Source organism: Dermochelys coriacea, chromosome 6, assembly GCF_009764565.3.
Source record: "Dermochelys coriacea isolate rDerCor1 chromosome 6, rDerCor1.pri.v4, whole genome shotgun sequence".
Taxonomy (NCBI): Eukaryota; Metazoa; Chordata; order Testudines; family Dermochelyidae; genus Dermochelys; species Dermochelys coriacea.
In genome coordinates this window covers 19,968,290-19,991,079 of record NC_050073.1, presented here as the reverse complement: position 1 = coordinate 19,991,079, position 22,790 = coordinate 19,968,290, and the positions used below count along the sequence as shown (strand labels likewise).

The window sequence follows — 22,790 nt, the reverse complement described above, 5'->3', positions numbered from 1 at the left end:
ATGGGTTAGAAAAATTCAGGGCAGCTCCCCAGCATCTGCTTATTTCACTTCACACAAGTTCACTTTTCTCCTCCTGGGGCAGAAAAATACATAGCGTCTGAGATGCAGTCTTTGGGATGCGGCAACCATTAACCAACCATTACTGACCCTCTGAAGGCCTGAACCTGCAATGCCCTAAGATGTGCAAAACATCCTTCAGCTCCCGTTGAAAACAACAGAAATGCAGGATACTCAGTAGGAGTGGGATCTCAGATGGCATTTAAGGCTGGGATATCAGACACCAATCCATGAGGCAGGACACAGCAGTATCAACATGTTCTGTGAATGGCAGAAAATTCAGTGACTGATTTTTAGGAAAAGAAAGGCCACTGTATGCATTGCATCCCCCACCCCTATAGAGCCTCATTTTAGGAGTTGCCAGCCTCGGCATATGGCTGTGGGTAATTAGTTGGCATGAGGAAGTCCCTTGAGCCCAGAATTCCACAAAACACTGGCTCACAACACTTTTGAAAGCCTCTTTCCCATCTAACATTGACTGTCTTCCTACTTAGAAATAGGGGATGGGCAAGGTGGTGGTGACCCTGGAACTCTGGGTCATGATCCCCAGGTTGGGAACTCCTGCCATGGATAAAGGGTATAAACACCTGCCCCTCCTCTTCTCCTTTTCTCTCTTACCCATGCCGGGGGCAGTCATAGACCCATCACCTCCCTTTCATGTTAGCTAGCATAAGTACTTTTAAATAGCTCTTATATAGTGTAGTAGTTAATTTTTAAAAATTTAGACACAAAATTTTGGTCAAAATTTGTGAGGTTTGTGTCTGTATTGTCATGTTTTAAAACTGTTTTTGAGTCACCAAGATGGCAGATGCATCTTAACAACAACAAAAGGCAGCATTTATGAGGAGTTCCAGTTGCCCTTCCATGGTCTCTGCTTTGGGTGGTCAGAATATGTGTCTTTTGGGTCTGGGTGAGAAAAGGTCCAAACCTGAGAACTTAACTCCTCTTGCAGCTAAGGGGGACCCTTTCAATACCCAGTCAGAAAATAAACCTGTTGGAACCTGTCAGGCAGGGATGCTGGAACAATTTTTATCGTGAGGCTGCTGAGAGCCATTGAACCAACTGTAAACCCTGTATATAATGGAAATCACTTCAAGTCAGGAGGTGCTGCAGCACGCCCTGCACTCCTAGTACCAGCACCTATGCTGTCAGGGGGTGAAATGAGTCAGCATGAGATAAAAACCAATCACGGTCAGCAAAGGTTACATGTTTTTTGACAAGAACTACAATCAGAAACCGAACAATAAAAACCCCAGCTTGAGGGTCAGTCCTGTGACCCTTAGTGTGGAACTTAACCTTCTTAAAGGCATTATCTCCCCTTTCCTCCCTGTATTAGACACTCAGATAGTCCTGCTCATGGGAACAAGCACATGGGGAAGGGGAAGTTGAGCACTTCCTGTTAACCCCTTGTTTAAAGGAACAGGGCAGTGCCTCTAGACCCTATTGCAGAAACATAAAGGTATAATGTTTTGGAAATTACCTCCTTTGTGTTCCTGACCAGGAGTCTAGGGGACATCAATTAGCAACAGCTCTCGAACAATTCAGTTCAGGTTTTACGTAAAAGTCAGTGCTTGTTGCTGCAGTAGGTCACTTCGGGAGCATTAGGCAGCTCTGCTCAGACCTCCAGCAAAATGGGAAACATTCAGTAAAACTGCTAGTTCTTTATCTTAACATCAAGCCTTGAGCCCTCATTTTTAAAAGGGCCTAAAGGTTGACCTCCAGTTTTGTACACATAATTAACATGCTGCCATTTAGGTGCCTTACAGCAGGGGCAAATGGGTAATTAGATGCCTGAGTGGTAGCGTTTATATCTGTAAATAATTGTATCTGATGAACTGGAGGGCACTTGGTAAACAAGCCCTTTGTGTATTAATCAAAGTCTCCTGGTAACCTGGGACATATCCTTTGGTCTGACACCTTCAGCACACTCTAAAGTTCATGAATGACCAGTGGAAGCCCAGAAAAGAACCTCTGAATGCTGCCATCAAGGACAACAGTCCCTGACAGATACAAGCTGATCATACATGTGCCAGATCTGTACTGACCCCATGTGGGGAGGTGCCTGCCCTAACAGTTCAGCATAATGAAGGACACAGAGTAGAAGAGGCCAGGGTCCTGTAGTGGGCTATGGAAGCTGGATAATAATGAGATGGCAGTGCATTATTTGATTACTGTTCTCTAACTGGGATCCAGGATCGATCTCATCTTGCAACTGAGTGCTGAGAAGGTTTCATCCAACGGGAGAGTGGATTAAAGGTTTCCTGTATCAGCATTAGGGTATGGTGATGAGTGATAACAGTGCTTTGCAAAGTAAGTGGTGTTGATATAATGAAAGGTAACTGGAAACCTCTCAAAGCTCCAGGCAGACTATGTTTCCTTCTGCCTTTTGCAGTAGTTATCCTTGCGTCAGTCTCAGAAACTGCTCTCACAGGACTATTATTAAGGACTAGTTATATGTAGGGCTTGCAGAACTCCATTTTTCTTTTTGGATCATTCTGACAGATAAGATCAATGTTTATTTTTAAGCTTTTTTTAGATTTTTATTTAAATTTTCACAGTTGTGGGAATTATGGGAATATCAGAAAATTATGTAATAACAGTAGACGTTGAGATTCAAAAAGTAAAAATTTTATGAACCATTAAAGCACAAATTGTCAATATCACATGTCAAAATGTAGAAAGTAAGTATCTTTAAACCAACAGATCAGACTTTTTTTTTTTTTTTTACTATTCATTCCCTAGTCCAGTGGTCCTAAACCTTTCCAGACTACTGTACCCCTTTCAGGAGTCTGATTCATCTTGTGTACTCCAAGTTACACCTCACTTAAAAACTACTTGCTTACAAAATCAGACATAAAAATACAAAGTGCCACAGCACACTATTACTGAAAAATTGCTGACTTTCTCATTTTTTCCATATAATTATAAAATAAATCAATTGGAATATAAATATTGTACTTACATTTCAGTGTAAAGTATATAGATCAGTATAAACCAGTCATTGTTTGTATGAAATTTTAGTTTGTACTGACTTCACTTGTGTTTTTTATGTACCCTGTTGTAAAACTTAGGCAAATATCTAGATGAGTTGATGTACTCCCAGGAAGACCTCTGTATACCCCCAGGGGTACACATCCCCCTGGTTGAGAACCACTGGCATAGTCCATTTGTGACAAGCCTAATTCAAAAGTCTATATCGTTGGATTTTCACTCTAAGAAGTTCTCAAGCATTATTTTTCTCACTTTGCCTACCTGCAAATTTCAGTTATCATTGATGGAAATATTTTTCTGTTGGTTTGTGTGTGTAAGGTGAAATTGATGTTTACTGACATTTACTGATAAAAATCTAATCCTTCCAAGTCTAGTTATATGCACAAGAGGTTGGGGATGCTCCGTTTTGTTAAATTCAGTCTATTGTATCGCTCATGAAGACGAAGGGCCAATAGCACTGGTAAGAATTAGGTTAGGGTCATTGTGCCCCCTAAATCCAAACTCTGCTATGCCTCCTAAATTCCAAACCCCTAGAACCTCTCCCTCATAACTATGTGTCATCGCTCTGGATTTCATCATAGCTAGGTCAATATATTTCATTCCTGACCTGCAATAAACTCTGCTATTCCAGTCCTCTCTCTTCCACTTCAGGGGAAGCTATGCAGAAAGCATATCAGTGTTTCACAGGTCTGTTAGGTTTTAATATATGAGTGGAATGATATATGAAAGAGCTCCACCTGCTGTTTGGTCGGATATGAGTCACGTATTTTCCAATGTATAGAGTATGTGCTGCTTATATATATTGTATATGCTTAAATGAATGAATGCAGTGTTGGCGAAAGACTTCCATGCTGAAATTCTGTGTTAATCCTAGATTTTTATTTTTTTAGGGGAAACTATTTGCAAAAATGCTTTCAAATTATTTTCCTGTTTTTTTTAAATTCAAATTTTAAATTACATTTAGAAATTTAATTTTAACCAGCTCTATAGTTAATCAAAAATGGGAAAAAATGAAGTGAACATTTCCCCAGTTTCTCTGCTTTATTCACGTTTTTAAATGTTGACATTCAGAATTTCATCAACATTTCAAAATTCAAAAAAATCTGACCAGCTCTAGTTCATTCCCAGATGAGATGCACAATGGGCAGCATTCAGCCTTCTCCTATAACTCCCCACCAGCACCCCTGAATCTGAACCGGAAGGATCTCTCTCTAAGGAGCGAAGTGAATCCGTTATTTGTGCCTGTTCAGTCATTTGGCCTTCGGCGAAGATGCCGAGGACTGACAAATGTGATGGTGATTTCTCTAGGAAGTGTATTGGTATCACCACATTATGTTAGCCACTGGAGAGCTTTCATGTGGTTACAACTGTCGGTCCCAATGACCTAGGCCAGATATGAGCTGGTGACTTAAAAACAGAAGACTCAGGAGTGTTCCTTAAGCTCGGACTCATACCCATTATGAGTGGGCCCATGATAAACAGTGAAGGAAATTTCAAGAAAATGATGTAGCAGAAGCAACTCATGCAAAAATTCTACCCTCTCCCCATGCCTCGTATCTACCAGCTTTCCCATTTCTATCACTTTTCACAATGGGAAGGAAACACACGATGAACTGTGAAGTCAGACTCATCCCCAGCCCCCGACAGTAAGATCTCTTCACCGAACCCTTGATAGCAGGGGAAGGTGAGGGGTGCCATCTATGAAAGAGGATAACCATGGCTCACTAGTGGCAGATACTCCCTCCCACCCCACTCCCATTGCAACTGGTTCCTCTCCTGCCTTCCTCGGGTTAGAAGCAGTGGAAGGCTGGTGGGGTTATGGGAACGGTAGCACATTATCTACAACTTGCACTTTATTTTTTAAATTAGATCAATCAGAAAAATTAGATGCCTCTGAAATAGCAAAAATAATAATAATGTGCCACTCATTTTCATTAGGGACATGCAGGGGGAAGGGGAAGAAAGAAAGCTACCATGCTCTGTCCCTTCCTACTCAGGCATGTGAGACCTACCAACTATGGTGGCTTTGCTGAATTTGCCTTGCAGTGGTACCCAATGCATTGCAATGGAGAATTCAGTCCCCTCTGCTGCAGCTGCCCTGATAAAGCCATAGCAGGATGGCCCTCACCACAGCTGGCACTTCAGAAGCCATTCACTGGGACTTCTGGGTATGGGGTAGCACGAGTGTGAAAGGGGACCCCGACTGCCAACAAGATTGTCTCAAGCAATCATTTTTCCCCAGACATCAGGAAAAATAACATCAAGGGAAATTATTGGCCCTGATTCTCTCCTGTGCCAAGATACACTCGGAAGTACAGAGAGGGAGGCGCTGTCAGGGAGCCATGCATTCACATGCCCCAGCCCTGGCCCTGACCTAAGTCAGTTGAGAATTATAGTGGGGAGCTTTGCTCCCCTCTGTTCATTCCTCATCCAGTTACATTCTTTCCTTCCCCTGATGTGCCCCTAAGCCATAGTAGGGGTGGTTGGCATAAGGGCTGGCTCTACCACCTTTATACGAGTTATTAGGGTTGTTTAGTAGAAGCCCCACTCAGGGATCAGGGTCCTATTGTGCTGAGCACAGTACACACATATAACAAACAGACAAGCCCTGCCCCAAGTGAGAACTCCCCTCTACCAGGAACAATTCTCAGCTATCCATATGATGTCCCTTTTGTACTGCTCCAGCAGTGTTAAGGGGATAGAACTGAGGCTGAGAATCTGGACCACAATGGCAGGACTGGGATTGTTGCCAGTGGAGATGGGATACCTACTCTGCATTTGCATTCCCCATCCTTGCTTTCATCAGCTCCTCTAAATGCCCAGGTTAGAAATGAGAGGACATGTGGAGCAGGGGGCGTCTGTTATAATCTGCCGAAGAACCCAGCAGCCTGGATGGCTTAACACATTAATATTCAGCAAGAACTCTCTTGTGCCAAAATGAAACAAAACCCCACCACATGTGATAATTACTTGGCGTTTAATGGAACACTGCCGAATAAATGAACTTAATTTGGTCCCCTTCCAGCTCATCTCTCTGACTCCATGTCTTACATGACCTGCTTCACCTCTTCGCTCTGCAGGTGAAGTGAGGACTCATTACCCTTTCATTGTTCCAGAGGTTGAAATGCCCTAGGGCATTTCTCCACATTGGCTGGAAAGAAGGATTAAAGAAAGCCGCCTCTTTGGTGAACAAGCAGGGAAAATTCCCCTCACAGTGTGCTGCACAGGCAGAGAAAGAAAATGAAAGAGAGAGCTGCAGCACGGCATGACAGAAAGCTTGGTATAGTCCCATCCAGGATGGCAATATAACGTCCTGAGCCCCTCAGCCAAGACAGTGGAGCAAGCAGCCAGCTGCTAGAGCTTGAACAAGGCAAGACTTTTGGAAAGAGTGAATGTGAAAAAGAGAGAGTCACTAACCAAGCGATCACAGGGAGGGTACACAGTGTCTGACAGTCTGCAAGGTGCTGCTGTAATATACACACACACACACACACACACACAGATGCACAAAGACACTTGGTACAAAAAGGGTGCTAAAAAAAATCCTGCAGAGTGAGAGAGGGATGGTGTGAGTGTCCCTGAATTCCAAGAGGGCTGCTGGGGAACCAGTGCACAATTCTAGTGGATGGGGAATAGCAGAAGGATCTGCATTTGCATACATGCTTCATAGCTCCCCAAGCACTGACCGTTCAAACTTGCCCCCCAGTCACTGGCCACGCTCATTGATGCTCTCCAGGCGGCTGTCAATCCCTCTCTCATTCTGTTTGTGAGGTATCTGCTCTCTTACTCTCTGAAAACCAACTCATCTGTACTGCAGGCAGCCACAGCATATGGGGACACTGGGTTTAATCTATCCTTCTTACTGTCACCGAGGGCAGACAGCAGATCTTGGAGGTAAAGACAGATTTGGAATATTGGGCCCAGTGGAGCTATGCCAGTTTACACTAGCTGATGAACTGGCCCATTATTTTAAAGTGATTTTGGAGCTGAAACATTCATATTCGTTTCTATGACAACCCTGCTTAGTTCCCAGATTTCTAACCCAAGATACCCTTTAATTGGAGAAATTGCAGGTCATTTCTAATACACAAAATCTTAGCCTCTTTGCAAATGCTTTTCCCACTGACCCCAAACACCCAATGAAGTTAGACCACAGAAGAATTGTCCAACAATATGGCTTTAAAAAGTGCCGAGTATGCTGTTGTGGCTGTATGAATAATGTATTAAATACTAATTAATAATAAGGAGAAACACCATTTTTTATTTACATGAGCACCAAAAACCTTTTCATCTCATTTTCCATTGCTCTTGGAAATGTAATAATGACTCAACAGCTATTGTAAATTGGAGATTTGTATGTGTATGTTTCTCTACACAGAAAAATCTTTGGTTTATGTTAATTAAGCTTGCTCTGTTCTACTTTACTAACAATTTCAAGCTCTGTAAAATTAGTAGATACAGTTAAGGTCACAAATAAAAGGATAACTTTCAATATATATTCATAGATTTTAAGGCCAGAATCGATCATTAAACCATCTAGTCCGACCTCACCCAGTTATGCCTGTAATAAGTAGATATGCATGTCCTTCTTGCATTCAGGGCAGATTTTTCAAGAAGGAAACATGTTAAAAGTTGTTCTCTTTTCTTCTAAGAAGTAAAAGAAAGCATCTCTTCAAAGTCGTAAGTATGCCTACATTTAACATGTCTCCTCCTTGTATTTATGCTGGACTGCAGTGAGGCAGATGACTCCCCGGCCCAGGCAAGGGTTAAGGAGCAATCAGCACCAACCTGCCGCACCTCTGGGGTATGTCAGGCCTGGATGTGAGCCCTTAAAAGGGAGAACTCAGTGCAGTAATGGGGACATGCTGAAGCAAGCAAAGTAAGGGCTCAGAGCTCCCAGACTAGGGGCCCTGTGTGGCAGTAAGTGACCTATGGCTTGTGAATGCAACCTACCCAAGCCCTCTGAGGAAGAGGACTACCAGGCTGGTTTTCTTTGCTGAAATCCCCCCTCCCCACCCTATGATTAAGCCCTAACCTTTTCTCACACAAAGGAGTGGGAACTAAGACTGTCTGCGAGGCCTGAGAGACTGCTGCCCTCTCCCTTGTGCAAGAAAGTGGGTCGGGGAATTATTTTCCATTTGTGTGGGCTGCTTTTTATCCCCCTAAAGGGGGTGGACTCACTAAAAGGCACAGTTGAGGGGTTGTACCCCATATCTCAGAACCAGACCACAGGGTTGTGGCTGCCAAGAGAATGACATAGGAGGTAAGCGAGGTGCCTGCTCTCACTCCAAGGTGGCAACTTTGAGGTGATAACCTTCAACACGGAGTTAAGATTACATAGTAGTTTTTAAAGCCTAGTGTGCAGGGCCGGATTTCCATATAGGCACAGTAGACACATGCCTAGGGGCGCCTAAAAGTTAAAAGTGGTTAAAAGTTAAAAAGTTAATACATACAGCTCTCCTATAAGCAGCTGGGCTCCTGGCAGGGGTTGGTGGCTGCCCAGTGTGTGGGGCTGGAGCAGGGTGAGCATCTGAGTCAGCCCGCCTGGGTGCGCTGTGAGCTGCGACCGGGCAGGCAGGCTGCTGAAGGTGCTGGGAGCATGCCAGCCCCTTCCTAATCCCGGCTGTCTTGCTACCTCCGCCCTGTGCTGGGGAGGGGCATGGCCAGCACCCCATTCACTTGCACGGGCAGAGATGGAGCGCAGCTGCTGCGCCGGGCTGCAGGAGAGACAGAAGACACCTGGGGACAGCTTGCTGTGGGGAGAGGTACAATCCCTCCTTGCGCCTTGCCTGGGTCAGATGGGCTGTGCCTTGGCTCGGGATGGGAGCGCCCTGCATGGCGGAGGGTCTGGTGCCTTCCCAGGGAGGCTGTGTTATATTTCTTTCCGTTTAATTTTTTATGAAAAACACGAAGGTCAGCTGTAGGCAGGGGGGTGCTGAAAATGCTATGCCTAGAGGCGTGTAAGGTGTAAATCCAGCCTTGCTTTTGTATTGACAAAGAGTTGTACGAGGAAGGCAGTAAAAGGTAAGAGCTGATCCATTTTATATTGCTGTCACTCAAGAAACGGAAGTGTGGTTGTTGACCTTAACTGTGTATTTGTAGCTTTTCAGTCTGTGAGGAAACTGGTATTAAAGTAGAACAGAGAAACCTTAACTAACATTAAACAAAGGTTTTTTCTGTGTGAATTTCCCTAGTTTGTAAAGAAACTGTGCAAACTGGAGCTGCAATATGAAATGCAATTAATATAGGGCCTTAGAAAGAATCATGATAATGTAGTGAACACAAAGGCTGCAGTGTGAGTTTGACTATGGAGAAATGTCGATATTAGATTACAAGTGGACACAGCAACTGAGCAAATCTGTTATCATGTGTAAAACACTTAGGACACTACCAAGCAAAGAACGTCATTATTAGTTGACGTGGTGTTTTCAGTTTGCCTGTGCTGAAGTCAATGTCAACATTTAAGTAAATAAGACTGCTGGAAATTGACAGATTTGCTAGCATGTACACACATAGGTTGCTGCTGAGTAAATAGTGGCATCATATTGTTAAGGCAGCACTTGGTGAATCTGCTGCCATGGATAGACAGATTGCTGCTGTGCAAACAATGTTACCATATCATTCACACTACACTTTCAATTGGCACAGCTCAAATCAATTATGAAACAATCATTTTTTCTGAGACATTCCAACATGGAAAAAACATAGATGTTGTATTTGTGTAAAGGGCAGCTATTCATATCCAAAGTTTAGTGTAGAATCTCCATTGTACTCTTTGCAAAAGGGTTCCATAAAAGAGTGAGGCATTAGGGACTCAATTTAAAAATCCATCTGTTTTTATTTCCAAAATATATTTGACTCCTCTACAATTCACAAAGTGCACAGAAAATTAAAAGCCTCCCTACAGTCTATTTTGTATGTGTGCAGCAGATATTCCCTTTCTTTTGCCCATTAAACACAATTCTCTGATGCAACATGAACAATGGCTTACCTACCACATTACTATATATAGATGCATGCACACTATACCATCGTATATTCTCTTTCCGTGTGTGTGTGTGTATGCGTGTATATAGAGTGAAAGCACATATATAATGCTCCACAGAGTGGTGCGGTATAAATGTTTTATCAGCATGAGTGTTAGAGATGTCTCCTTCCTTCACGAGCTCTGAGTAAGTCTGTGATTCTTTCACAGAGGTTGCAGAAGTCACGGATTCCGCGACCTCCATGACTTCCGCAGCAGCTGGTGCAGCTGATTTCAGGGTTGCCCGAGCTGCTGGCCCCATGGCCAACCACACTGGCCACTGGTGGAGTGACCTGAGGGCAGCCGCACTGGCTGCTGCTTGGGAAGCCCCAAGCAGCTGGTTCCAGGGACCGCACGAGCAGCTGCTGGTGCGGCTGGTCCCGGGGACCGCCCAAGCAGCAGCGGTCCCAGAGCAGCTGGAGCAAGGACCCCTAGGGTGCCCGGAGGTTGTCCGGAGAGGGGTCCCTGGGAGCAGGGGCTGGGGGGGAAGACAACACCCAGCACTGGAGCAGGCCCCCCCTCCACCAGGGCCCCCCTGGAGCAGCGGGATTCCAGAAGTAGAGATTTAGTCAGGGGTATTTTTGGTAAAAGTCATGGACAGGTCATGGGCCGTGAATTTTTATTTATTGCCCGTGACCTGTCCATGATTTTTACCAAAAATACATGTGACTAAACCTTAGCCTTAGTTATGAGTGAGTTGTGTAAGTTACCCCAAACAAGTGCTAATAAAACACAATCGCGTATTCTGTCTATGCTATGTATTTTACAGAAAAAACAATATTTTAGAAATTATTTATAGAATCTTCCTACACTGGTACCATTTTTCATATTCTTCCACCTGTAAGGAGAGCTGTAAATCATAATGTCACAATGTCAAGATCTGATATCTTGCAACTACTGGAGGCTAGCATCAAGAGCTGTGTATCCCAGTGGAAAGCTGTCAATTTCCCTTTTCCCAATGGTACAGCACCTGCACTGTACTCCTGAAGGGCAGTGAGATGTGCATCTTTAAACTGGTCACTGTGCAATACTAAATATTCCCCACAGACCTCAGGCCAGTGTAATTTGGGGGACAATTCCGCATTTCAGGAAAAGAGGGGGAAATTTGTTTTAGGTTGATTGAAAATATGAACGAAGATAACTGAAGCTCAGAGATTTGGGATGTTTAGACTAAGATGGATGAGTGGGCAGAGTGTAGGTGAAGCAGTCACAAGATGTGTGACCAATGAAATTGAAAATAGGGCTATCGCTTCCACATATAGGGCTGTATTGTGGCTTTCTGTCACAAGCCCAACGTGGGGGCAGTGTGGAGTGGCACCAGAGAGACAGTGCCCTTGGTAACGCTAGCAAGCACAGTGTTCCTATGCATGGGGTGTGTACATTTTGTGCTAGCCATTAGGCAGGCTCAAAAAGTGTGCCAGCCCTACTCCATGGATTGGTGCAGAGGTGGGGCAGGGGTCTGATCCTGCCCCTCTCTCCACCTTTGCTGTAGTGCTTTAGTGAAGATGCTAGTACAAGAGCTTCTCCCATCAGCGTAGTTCATCTACCTCACCGAAAGGTGGTAGCTACGTAGGTGGGAGAAGCTGTCCTGTCGGCATAGCACTGTCCACACCGGGGTTTAGAGCGGTATGACTATGTCACTCAGGGGTGTGGATAAGTTTGTAGTGTAGATGAGGCCATAGTCATCTCTGCTTCTTGATGTCACCCATGATTTCTCACAAACCCTCCCTCCCCATTAATAAAAGTATATTGCGATATTCTATAAACCGTTCCAGCTCAGAGTGCTCTCACAAGAGCTTTTGGTGCAATTGCTGTGAATCCTGAAGTATTACTTTTATAATGACCCTTTCCCCACCCTACTAGTGGGAAGGATACAAAGCAAAGTAAAACAAAGCTCCTATTCATTGCCTTAGCTCCCAACCCCCCACCTTCCCCATGTCACACACTTTAGCATGAGCCCCCTCTGCATATACCAGCATATAGCCTCAGGCGATAAAAGAAGAGGTTCTAGTAATTGTCATTTATCAATATTCATACAGACCCTCAAACCCTCCTTGTGCCCTCCTGGAAAAAAAAGCCAAACCAAAATAAAAATAAAAATAAAATGAAATAATAATCCTGCTGCTCACTACCAGAGGGAATTTCCTCTCAATGTCACCACTGTGCTGTGCAGTAATTGGCATTATCAGTTATCTCTGAAGCTTAATAAGATTTGCTATGGGCCCTTTTCCATAATCATATTTTTATTTGTCAGCTCACAAGATACAGACACTAGATAGGAGCCTGACCAAAATAAAAACCCAACACACACAAAAAACACAACTCAGACCAATCACAACATTGGTTGGTGATGTCACATACAGCCAATCAGGAATCTTTTAGCTGGTCTCTCCTATTTCCTTCCAGATTCCATTCTCTCTGTAATCTTTGCTTTTTCTAAATAGAAGGGTTCTCCTCCAGGGGAAATCTAAGACTGGAGTAGCTGCAAACTCCCCCACGGTCGGAGCTCCTGTATCATTTCCTACAGTGACTGCGGCTGGGACTGGAGTAGCTGAGAGGTCCCACACAATCAGTGGCCAAGGTGTTCAAAAGCGACTACTGATTTTAGGAGTCCTACTTGAGGCCCCTTACAGGACCTTGGTTTTCAGAGTAGTGGCTCAGCACCTGCTGAACACAAGCTCCCTTTGAAGTGTTTCAACGTAGGCATCAAGGTGGGCAGCCAATGTCATTAGTCACTTTTGAAAAATGTTGTCCGTGCTGCTATGACATTTCACTGACTCCTGAGGCTAGGGTAGCCATGAGCTCCCACATGCCATTGGTCCTATGCCATTTCCTGCACTCCTGAGCGGGGCTATAACTAGGGTCGCTGTGAATTCTCCCACAGCCAACCCTACTACAAAATCCTATACAGTGACTGTGCCTGGGAGACGCTCCAAGCTCCCGCCACATTCCGATTAAAAGAAATAAATGGGAACAGGAAACTCATACTGATTTAAAATAACATTAAACCAAACACAAGCAAAATTACAAATCCATTTTCTTCCTTGCTGGGGCTGCTTCCTTGAAAACTCTTCATCAGACAAAGGCAATTTCTATCCGTGGTTGAAGGCACAGCTCCCCCTCCCGCCCCCAATCAATGGCCACTGTGGGGAAACCTTTCAGATTCTCTCATACAGGAATCCTGAGCCATTAATAAATTCAAAGCAGTGAAAGAAGAACTTACCAGGATGCTGAAGAAACTGTAAATCTTAAGAATTTCTCTGTGATTGGTTGCTCCCTCCTGGGGGTGGTGGAAAAAGAGGTGGCATGATATTGGGTGGGGGGCACAAAGCTATCAATCTATTCTGCTAGCATGCTAGAGGCACTCCAGTCATTAGCCAAAGGAAAAGCCTTCATTACTCAGTGTGGTCATAACTGGATAACCCGCTTGATGAGATGATTTATCATCTCGCTGCCCTGCGACAGGGCAAGGTCAAGCTTCGTTGCTTAGGAAAGCACATTAAATTATTATATATTTACAAACCTGATTTTTAAAAAACCTTTGGTGGTGACTGCTCAGACTCTCATGTCTCAGGAGCCGCACAGTTCTCATAGTGACCTGATTCACTGTTTGACTCTGCACTGACAGTGGTAGAGTAGGGGTTGAGGAAGAGATCATGGAAACAGACTCACTTCTTAACAGGAAGGATATTGCCTTAATGCCCAAATGTGTTGAAGACGGTAGCTGGGGATCCTTAAAAGAGGCACTCGCTATTTCTGAAAATTCGCTAGAGACCCTTAATTATCCAGAATTACTCACTCTTTCTACGGCCTCAGCCCCACCCTCAGCCCTGTTTATTAAAGGCAGACACCAGAAGCCATCTGTCCATCTATCTACCTGTGCCACACTTGTCACAGTAGTACCTAATTGCCAGTAGATACATATACATTCCCACAAGTCACGCGAATACCACAAACATCTGTATAAAGAAAAGGAGGACTTGTGGCACCTTAGAGACTAACAAATTTTATTTGAGTATAAGCTTTCGTGAGCTAATGCATTTGAATTATTAAATGAATTACCATCAGTTGTGTTTGCACCTTTTTTGTGTGTTCTTCCTGTGAATATTCGAGTGAATGAATTTACCAGCAGCAATATTTGTGGAGACCGTCAATTATAAGAGAATAACTGAGAATATTTGCAGAACATGAATTCTGAATTTGTAAATGAGACTGTTGACACCTAAAATCTGATTCTGGGCAGACTCAGGAAAACATCCCTATTCAGGAATGGTGCTTAGGAACTTAATGCTTAAATGCTTTCCTGAATCAGGGCCTCTAAGAGATATGCTCTGCTAGTCATGAACAAAAACAACCTATGTGTCCAATCAAACCTAACTGGAACCACACTATCCAGTTTCCAAAACAAACTGCTCCTGAATAATCTATCATGAATTATTCTCAGAAATATATTGAGAAAATCATGATTCTCCCACTAATGATTTGCAAAGAGAAAAAGATGTGGCATTCACAGAACAGATTATTTGTTAAGAATTATTTGCCATCAGAGAAAAGTCTATTGGGGGGAAGGAGGGTGTCTCACCATTAATTTCAATGGGTTTTGGATTGGCCCCTCATGTTATTATTTCAGAGTAGCAGCCGTGTTAGTCTGTATTCGCAAAAAGAAAAGGAGTACTTGTGGCACCTTAGAGACTAACAAATTTATTAGAGCATAAGCTTTCGTGAGCTACAGCTCACAGTGAGCTGTAGCTCACGAAAGCTTATGCTCTAATAAATTTGTTAGTCTCTAAGGTGCCACAAGTACTCCTTTTCATGTTATTATTGTTCATTGTCAGCTCACTCCATGCTCTTTTGACTATCACAAACCCGTCCATGCTGACTGCGTTCTGTCCTCAGAACTTCGAAATCCACAAATGTTGTCAGCTCAACCTCTGAACTGCTCCCCACCCTACCCCATTTTTCTTAATATCACCCTACAGCTCCTTCTTGCCCCTTGAGAAAGGCTTAGATCCCCTCTTCCATCCATTAGTAATACATTCCCTTAGAAATTTCCAGTTATTTATACAATGAGGGGAGCAGATCAGACACTTAAGTGGCCATTTTCGCTATGGGCATATTAAGGCTGTTGATTAATTGCAGTTAACTCACGTGATTAACTAAAAAAAAATAACTGCAATTAAAAAAAATTAATTGCACTGTTAAACAATAGAATACCAATTGAAATGTATTAAATATTTTTGGATGTTTTTCTACATTTTCAAGTGTATTGATTTCTATTATAACACAGAATACAAAGTGTAAAGTGCTCACTTTATATTATGATTTTTAGTACAAATATTTGCACTGTAAAAATGATAAACAAAAGAAATAGTATTTTTCAATTCACCTTGTGCAAGTACTGTAGCACAATCTCTTTATCATGAAAGTGTAACTTACAAATGTAGATTTTTTTTGTTACATAAGTGCACTCAAAAACAAACCAATGTAAAATTTAGACCCTACAAGTCCACTCAGTCCTACTTCTTGTTCAGCCAATCACTAAGACAAACAAGTTTATTTACATTTATGGGAGATACTGCTGCCTGCTTCTTATTTACAATGTCACCTGAAAGTGAGAACCAGGGCCGGCTCTAGGTTTTTTGCTGCCCCAAGCAAAAAACGTGCCTCCCCAAGCTCCGAGCTCCAAGCTGGCGTTGCAAGGTATTTACATGTCAGATATGCTAAACATTCATATGTCCCTTCATGATTCGGCCACCATTCCAAAAGACATGCTTCCATGCTGATGATGCTCGTTAAAAAAATAACGTGTTAATTAAATTTGTGACTGAACTGCTTGGGGGAGAATTGTATGTTTCCTGTTCTGTTTTACCCGCATTCTGACAAACGTTTCATGTTATAGCAGTCTTGGATGATTAACCAGCACATGTTGTTCATTTTACGAACACTTTCACTGCAGACAAAATGCAAAGAAACTACCAATGTAAGATTTCTAAAAATAGCTACAGCACTTGACCCAAGGTTTAAGAATCTGAAGTGCCGTCCAAAATCTGAGAGGGATGAGGTGTGGAGCATGCTTTCAGAAGTCTTAAAAGAGCAACACTCAGATGCGGAAACTACAAAACCCGAACTACCAAATATGAAAATCAACCTTCTGCTGGTGCCATTTGACTTAGATGATGAAAATGAACATGCGTTGGTCCGCTCTGCTTTGGATCGTTATCGAGCAGAACCCGTCATCAGAATGGACGCATGTCCTCTGGAATGGTGGTTGAAGCAGGAAGGGACATATGAATCTTTAGGGCATCTGGCATGAAAATATCTTGTGATGCCGGCTACAACAGTGCCATGCGAATGCCTGTTCTCACGTTTAGGTGACATTGTAAACAAGAAGTAGACAGCATTATCTCCTGCAAATTGTAACCAAACTTGTTTGTCTGAGCAATTGGCTGAAGTAGGACTGAGTGGATTTGTAGGCTCTAAAGTTTTATATTGTTTTATTTTTGAATGCAGTAATTTTTTGTACATAATTCAACATTTGTAAGTTCAACTTTCATGATAAAGAGATTGCACTACAATACTTGTATTAGGTGAATTGAAAAATACTATTTTTTTTATAGTGCAAATATTTGGAATAAAAAATAAAGTGAGCACTGCACTCTTTATATTCTGTGTTGTAATTGAAATCAATATATTTGAAAATGTAGAAAACACACAAAAAATTTAAATAATGGTATTCTATTATTGTTTAACAGCACGATTAATCGCGATTAATTTTTTTAACCGCTTGACCTTAGGGTGTATGTATAGGGCATTCTGAGGACAGTAGTTAGTCAAACCTGAGGAATATGGATAATCATTGCCCAATTACTGACAAATAACTATACAGTCATTATGCAAATCCCTGCACTCATTGTCTAACAATGGCCCTCAGCCTATCAGAATGGAGGAATTTGCATGCTGTATGTAGTTATTAAGACACAACTGTGCAGTCATTATGTAAATCACAGCACCTTAGCCAATCAGAATGCATGGAACTGTATTACTGAGAAATAAGCGTGCAGTTACAGGTCAGTAACTGTACAGAAACCCTGTGATTTGATTGGCTGCAACCACTCAATTTCAGTATTATTTAAATTACCCGAACTTGTTAAAGCTGAAGTGGAAACTGGTTCAATTTAAAATACCATCTGCAAGTTAGAGGTTAAACCACACTCAATGGTTAAATCATTCAACTGAGTTAATATGTAACAATAACAGACTGATAAAGAAAATTACTCCCTACTGGAAAGGAAATTAAAGGCAACAGTGACTCAAATGCCCAGAAGGGGCCCAAGCAGGGCTGCCAACTGCCAGCACATTTCCGTATAACCCAAGGAGGCCATAAAATGACGTTGTTGTATTGATAATTGTCCCAAGTTTCTTCAGGGACTAGTTTTGATAAGGCACATATTATTCTCGGTTATTGGCAAGTGCCCCCAAGACTCATGGAAATGAAGCACTGGTCCCCCAGGAATTTGATTTTCTTGGTTAAAGCACTCACTATAAATGAAGGTGACAGCAGCTGCCCCCTCCCATTATGCTCACCATGAAACAGCAGGCTTGCTTTCCAATGGAAATCAGAAATGAGCCTTTCTACACATTCTATAAACAGATCCAAAGGAAAATCATGGACAACCTACATGAACAATCTATGTGTGATTGATGCGTGTTCACAGAGATAACCAAGAAGTAGCAGCAGCAGCAGCATTTATGTAGCACTTTTGGACCCCAAGAGCTTTACAACATTAACTGCTAATAGCAAACAGAAGTATAAGGAGCCCCAGCCCCAATGACTGTTTTGTTACGAGTTTCCAGGCCATAGTCACCACCCATTATAAACCTGCTGTACTCACCATATTGAATGACTATGGCAGAAGTCTAAAGCAGAGATGATTTGTCGGAAGAACTTCCTGGCTTCTTTTGGCGTTAATCTTCCCTTTTTTACGAGATAGTCGAAGAGCTCCCCACCTGACACATGTTCTAGCACCAAATACCTAGAAAAAAAATAAGACAGGCCTTTGTTAGCACATGATCACACAGCTCTCTCTGTCTTTGTCTCTCTCTCTCTAGGAATTAAACTTGTGTGAAATACTGTGAAACAAGAGAATTGGAAAATTAGCAGCTGTGAACATTTTTAACAGGGTTGGAGTCAAGCACTGCTTGGACTCCAGGCATTTCAGTGATTCCAAAGAATGGAACAAATTCAGTTTTCAGCATCCCCAGTAGAGGGATGATATCTGAAAAGCAATAATTCCTCCAAAGATCAAGACAGATAGCGGGCAGCAAATTATGTATGAGCTTCCAGCATAATCTGGCAGCTGCAAAAGCTAATGTAGAGTTAGGCTGCATATGCAGAGACATCAGGTCATTAACCAAGGTGGATGGTGATAGTTCCTTTTTTGAAATTTTTGAAAGATTGTGGAGTGTTCAGATAGTACTGTAACAGGGGGCGGAATAGGTACTTCACAGTGACAGAGAGCTCATGGGGAAAAGTTGGAACACTTTTTGTTTAAATCAAAATTAGAAAAATTCCGACTGAGCTCTCTAGTGCTTGTTGAGACGCCACAAGAAAAGTTCATGGAAATTTTGTCAATTCTTTTTTTCATTAAGATCCAAAATCAGATGAAAATATGTGTTGAAAAATCAAATTTTCAAAAATTGTGACTCGCTCTAATCCAGACAGAGGTGTTTTTAGTGAGCAAAGTGCCAGTGAGACCATCATAAAAGTATGATAAAATTCAATGGATCATATAGCTATCACCACTGTCTATATGGTAGAGATATTACTGATATAGGACCAGGCACTCTATCCTGCTCTAATGCTTTGGTACTGCTACAGGATGCCAAGGGAGAAAATCTCCATAGCTGGGGATTCCCCTGGCTTGGGGAAGTCCAGCTAACATAGCTGGTTCCTGTGCCACCCCTCCTGCAGCCTCTGGTGTAGGGGCATATCAGGATGTGGGACAAGAAGTGGCATGTCAGCGATCTCGATCCGATGCATAGTCCCTTGGAGACTGAATTTGGATGTCTGGGCCTTTTAAGTCTCAGTGGTCCTGCACTATCCAGACCTTGGCAGCAAGGCATGTTGGGAAAGAGGGTTCCCTATATAAATCATTCTCTTCCTTGTACCAGAGATTGACCTGGTCTAGTCTCTCCTACGGCAGACCCAAAATTGGCCTTGGGATCAAATGTAACTTGTTCTCTGACTGCTCTTCCTGTCTGCTGTGCCCAGAAGAAGCAGGATATAGCAGAGAATCTGGCTCAAAGATTTCAGACATAGTACAGATCAATAGAAAATTTTTTCCAGGATGGTATAAAGATGTTTATATGTACAAGCCTGCAGACCCCCCTCTACACAAGTTTCAAATGCAGTTTCAGAAAATTACAGGCTCAGCATTTCTGTCACCCTCAGCAGGAACTGCAAAGCAATTTATTTTCATCAACTTTGTCTTATTAAAAATACTCAACCAAAGTGCACCAACATGCCATATGATAAATAAAACAAATGGAAATACAGAGTGCATTTACAAAGGTATTTATTTTTGTTTACCACCCAGAAGCACCAGATATAATAATGGAAACAAATGGCAGAAACATCTGAAAAAGATTTGTGCCTGAGATGAGTCGAAGAACAAGAAAGAAGCACAGAGAGAATGTATTCTGATCTGACAGATCCCCTCATGTAACAAGAGCAAGGAGGGTGACAAACACATTCCCAAATGGTTAAGTATAAGAAATAAATGCTGCAAGGATTATTCTACAAGTGCAGCATGGTTAATGTTACATCTAGAAGTTCATAGTTTTGATTTGCTGCTGTACCAGGAAGAGTCACCAACCAACCCTATTCCCTGCAATGTAATTGTTTATTTTTAGGATCACTCCCAGCTAGGAGATTTTTGATTATGCAATGGCACAGTTCAACATCTACCTCCTGCTCTGTGCAAGCCAGTGTTTTGTTATTTTATGTGGCATGGGAACAGTACACATGATGTTTTGAATCTGGCTGCGGATAGGGGAATGTAAGCCCATTGGGGCAAGGACTGTCTTTTTATTCTGTGTTTGTACATGCCTAGCACTTTGGGGTCCTGGTCCATATCTAGGGTTCTGAGGCACTACAACAATACATAAAATAATAAATAATAATAATAATTATTTTCCAAGTGTTGCAAGTGGATTGCACCATTGTTAATTATTTTGATTAGTGCACTATAGCTTAGATGGTTCATGCTGTACATATATATATAAAAAGAGAATCCTAGTCTCAAAATCTTACAGTCTAGACAGAGAAGGAAGACAAAGGAAACCGTATTGTCCTTTTTTACAGATGGGGAACTGAGGAACGGAGAGACTCAGGGCTTGTCTCCACTTACCAGGGGATCCATTTAGCGGGTCTAGTGAAGACCCGCTAAATCGACAGCCAATCGCTCTCCCATCGACTCCAGTACTCGACTGGAATGAGAAGCATAAGGTAAGTCGACAGGACCCGTCGACCCAGCACAGTGTAGACACCGCAAAAGGTCGACCTAAGGTACATCGACGCCAGCTACGCTATTCACATAGCTGGAGTTGCGTAACTTAGGTCGACGTGGCGAACGGGGGAAGTCCCGGATGACTGGAAAAAGGCTAATGTAGTGCCCATCTTTAAAAAAGGGAAGAAGGAGGATCCTGGGAACTACAGGCCGGTCAGCCTCACCTCAGTCCCTGGAAAAATCATGGAGCAGGTCCTCAAAGAATCAATCCTGAAGCACTTAGAGGAGAGGAAAGTGATCAGGAACAGTCAGCATGGATTCACCAAGGGAAGGTCATGCCTGACTAATCTAATCGCCTTTTATGATGAGATTACTGGTTCTGTGGATGAAGGGAAAGCAGTGGATGTATTGTTTCTTGACTTTAGCAAAGCTTTTGACACGGTCTCCCACAGCATTCTTGTCAGCAAGTTAAGGAAGTATGGGCTGGATGAATGCACTATAAGGTGGGTAGAAAGCTGGCTAGATTGTCGGGCTCAACGGGTAGTGATCAATGGCTCCATGTCTAGTTGGCAGCCGGTGTCAAGTGGAGTGCCCCAGGGGTCGGTCCTGGGGCCCGTTTTGTTCAATATCTTCATAAATGATCTGGAGGATGGTGTGGATTGCACTCTCAGCAAATTTGCGGATGATACTAAACTGGGAGGAGTGGTAGATACGCTGGAGGGGAGGGATAGGATACAGAAGGACCTAGACAAATTGGAAGATTGGGCCAAAAGAAATCTAATGAGGTTCAATAAGGATAAGTGCAGGGTCCTGCACTTAGGATGGAAGAATCCAATGCACCGCTACAGACTAGGGACCGAATGGCTCGGCAGCAGTTCTGCGGAAAAGGACCTAGGGGTGACAGTGGACGAGAAGCTGGATATGAGTCAGCAGTGTGCCCTTGTTGCCAAGAAGGCCAATGGCATTTTGGGATGTATAAGTAGGGGCATAGCGAGCAGATCGAGGGACGTGATCGTTCCCCTCTATTCGACACTGGTGAGGCCTCATCTGGAGTACTGTGTCCAGTTTTGGGCCCCACACTACAAGAAGGATGTGGATAAATTGGAAAGAGTACAGCGAAGGGCAACAAAAATGATTAGGGGTCTAGAGCACATGACTTATGAGGAGAGGCTGAGGGAGCTGGGATTGTTTAGTCTGCAGAAGAGAAGAATGAGGGGGGATTTGATAGCTGCTTTCAACTACCTGAAAGGGGGTTTCAAAGAGGATGGCTCTAGACTGTTCTCAATGGTAGCAGATGACAGAACGAGGAGTAATGGTCTCAAGTTGCAATGGGGGAGGTTTAGATTGGATATTAGGAAAAACTTTTTCACTAAGAGGGTGGTGAAACACTGGAATGCGTTACCTAGGGAGGTGGTAGAATCTCCTTCCTTAGAGGTTTTTAAGGTCAGGCTTGACAAAGCCCTGGCTAGGATGATTTAACTGGGACTTGGTCCTGCTTTGAGCAGGGGGTTGGACTAGATGACCTTCTGGGGTCCCTTCCAACCCTGATATTCTATGATTCTATGATTCTATGACTGAGCCCCGTAGTGTAGACCTGCCCTCAGTGACTTTCCCTGAGTCAAACAGTGAGTGCACAAGACCAGCCATCAACTTGCTCTACAGCCCTTGATGACTTTAATAGAAAGCAGCGGTACTGGAACTTTGCCTGACTCTTTGCTGATTCAGGGAGCAGATGAGCAACAGAATATACATAGCTTGTAAAAATGAACAAGGAAAAGGAGATTTTCCTGCCGTTCCTCCCCCATTCTGCCCCTTCCTGACTATGATATTACCTCATGGTACCATTTTCCTCCAGCAGCTGTTCCCAGAAACTAGCCTTGGCTATTGCTTTCCATTCATTGCATGGCCTGAGTTTCATGTTATATAGAAAATGGAAAGCAGCAATTTTTAAAGGGTGTTTTTCAACTCTGCCTATGGTAAAACTGATGGTGTCAGTCAAAAGCTCTCCCCAGTGGAAACCTAGCTCTCCCCACTGGAAACCACACCATGCATCACTCTCTGAAAAGTCACTGCAGAGAAAACAGAGGCAGCCCCTAGGCAGTGCGCTATATAGCCGCACGCTGTGATAATTGTAACAGGGGAGTATGGAGCCACCCCGGGCTGAAGGACTCTCCCAGAACACTTAGCTCTCCCATCTTGAAAGCACTGTA

The 22,790-nt window shown here is 43.1% G+C and overlaps 1 protein-coding gene across 15 annotated transcripts in view; it reads right to left on the bottom strand.

The window, feature by feature from the left end:
• BRSK2 (BR serine/threonine kinase 2) overlaps nt 1–22,790 on the bottom strand; it is a 450,698-nt gene that overhangs the window by 102,404 nt on the left and 325,504 nt on the right. For all 15 annotated transcript variants that reach the window (XM_038404500.2, XM_043517782.1, XM_043517775.1 and 12 more), the window contains one exon: nt 17,965–18,105. In XM_038404500.2, the coding sequence (XP_038260428.1) occupies nt 17,965–18,105 (141 nt within the window). The remainder of the gene's footprint in view (nt 1–17,964; nt 18,106–22,790) is intronic.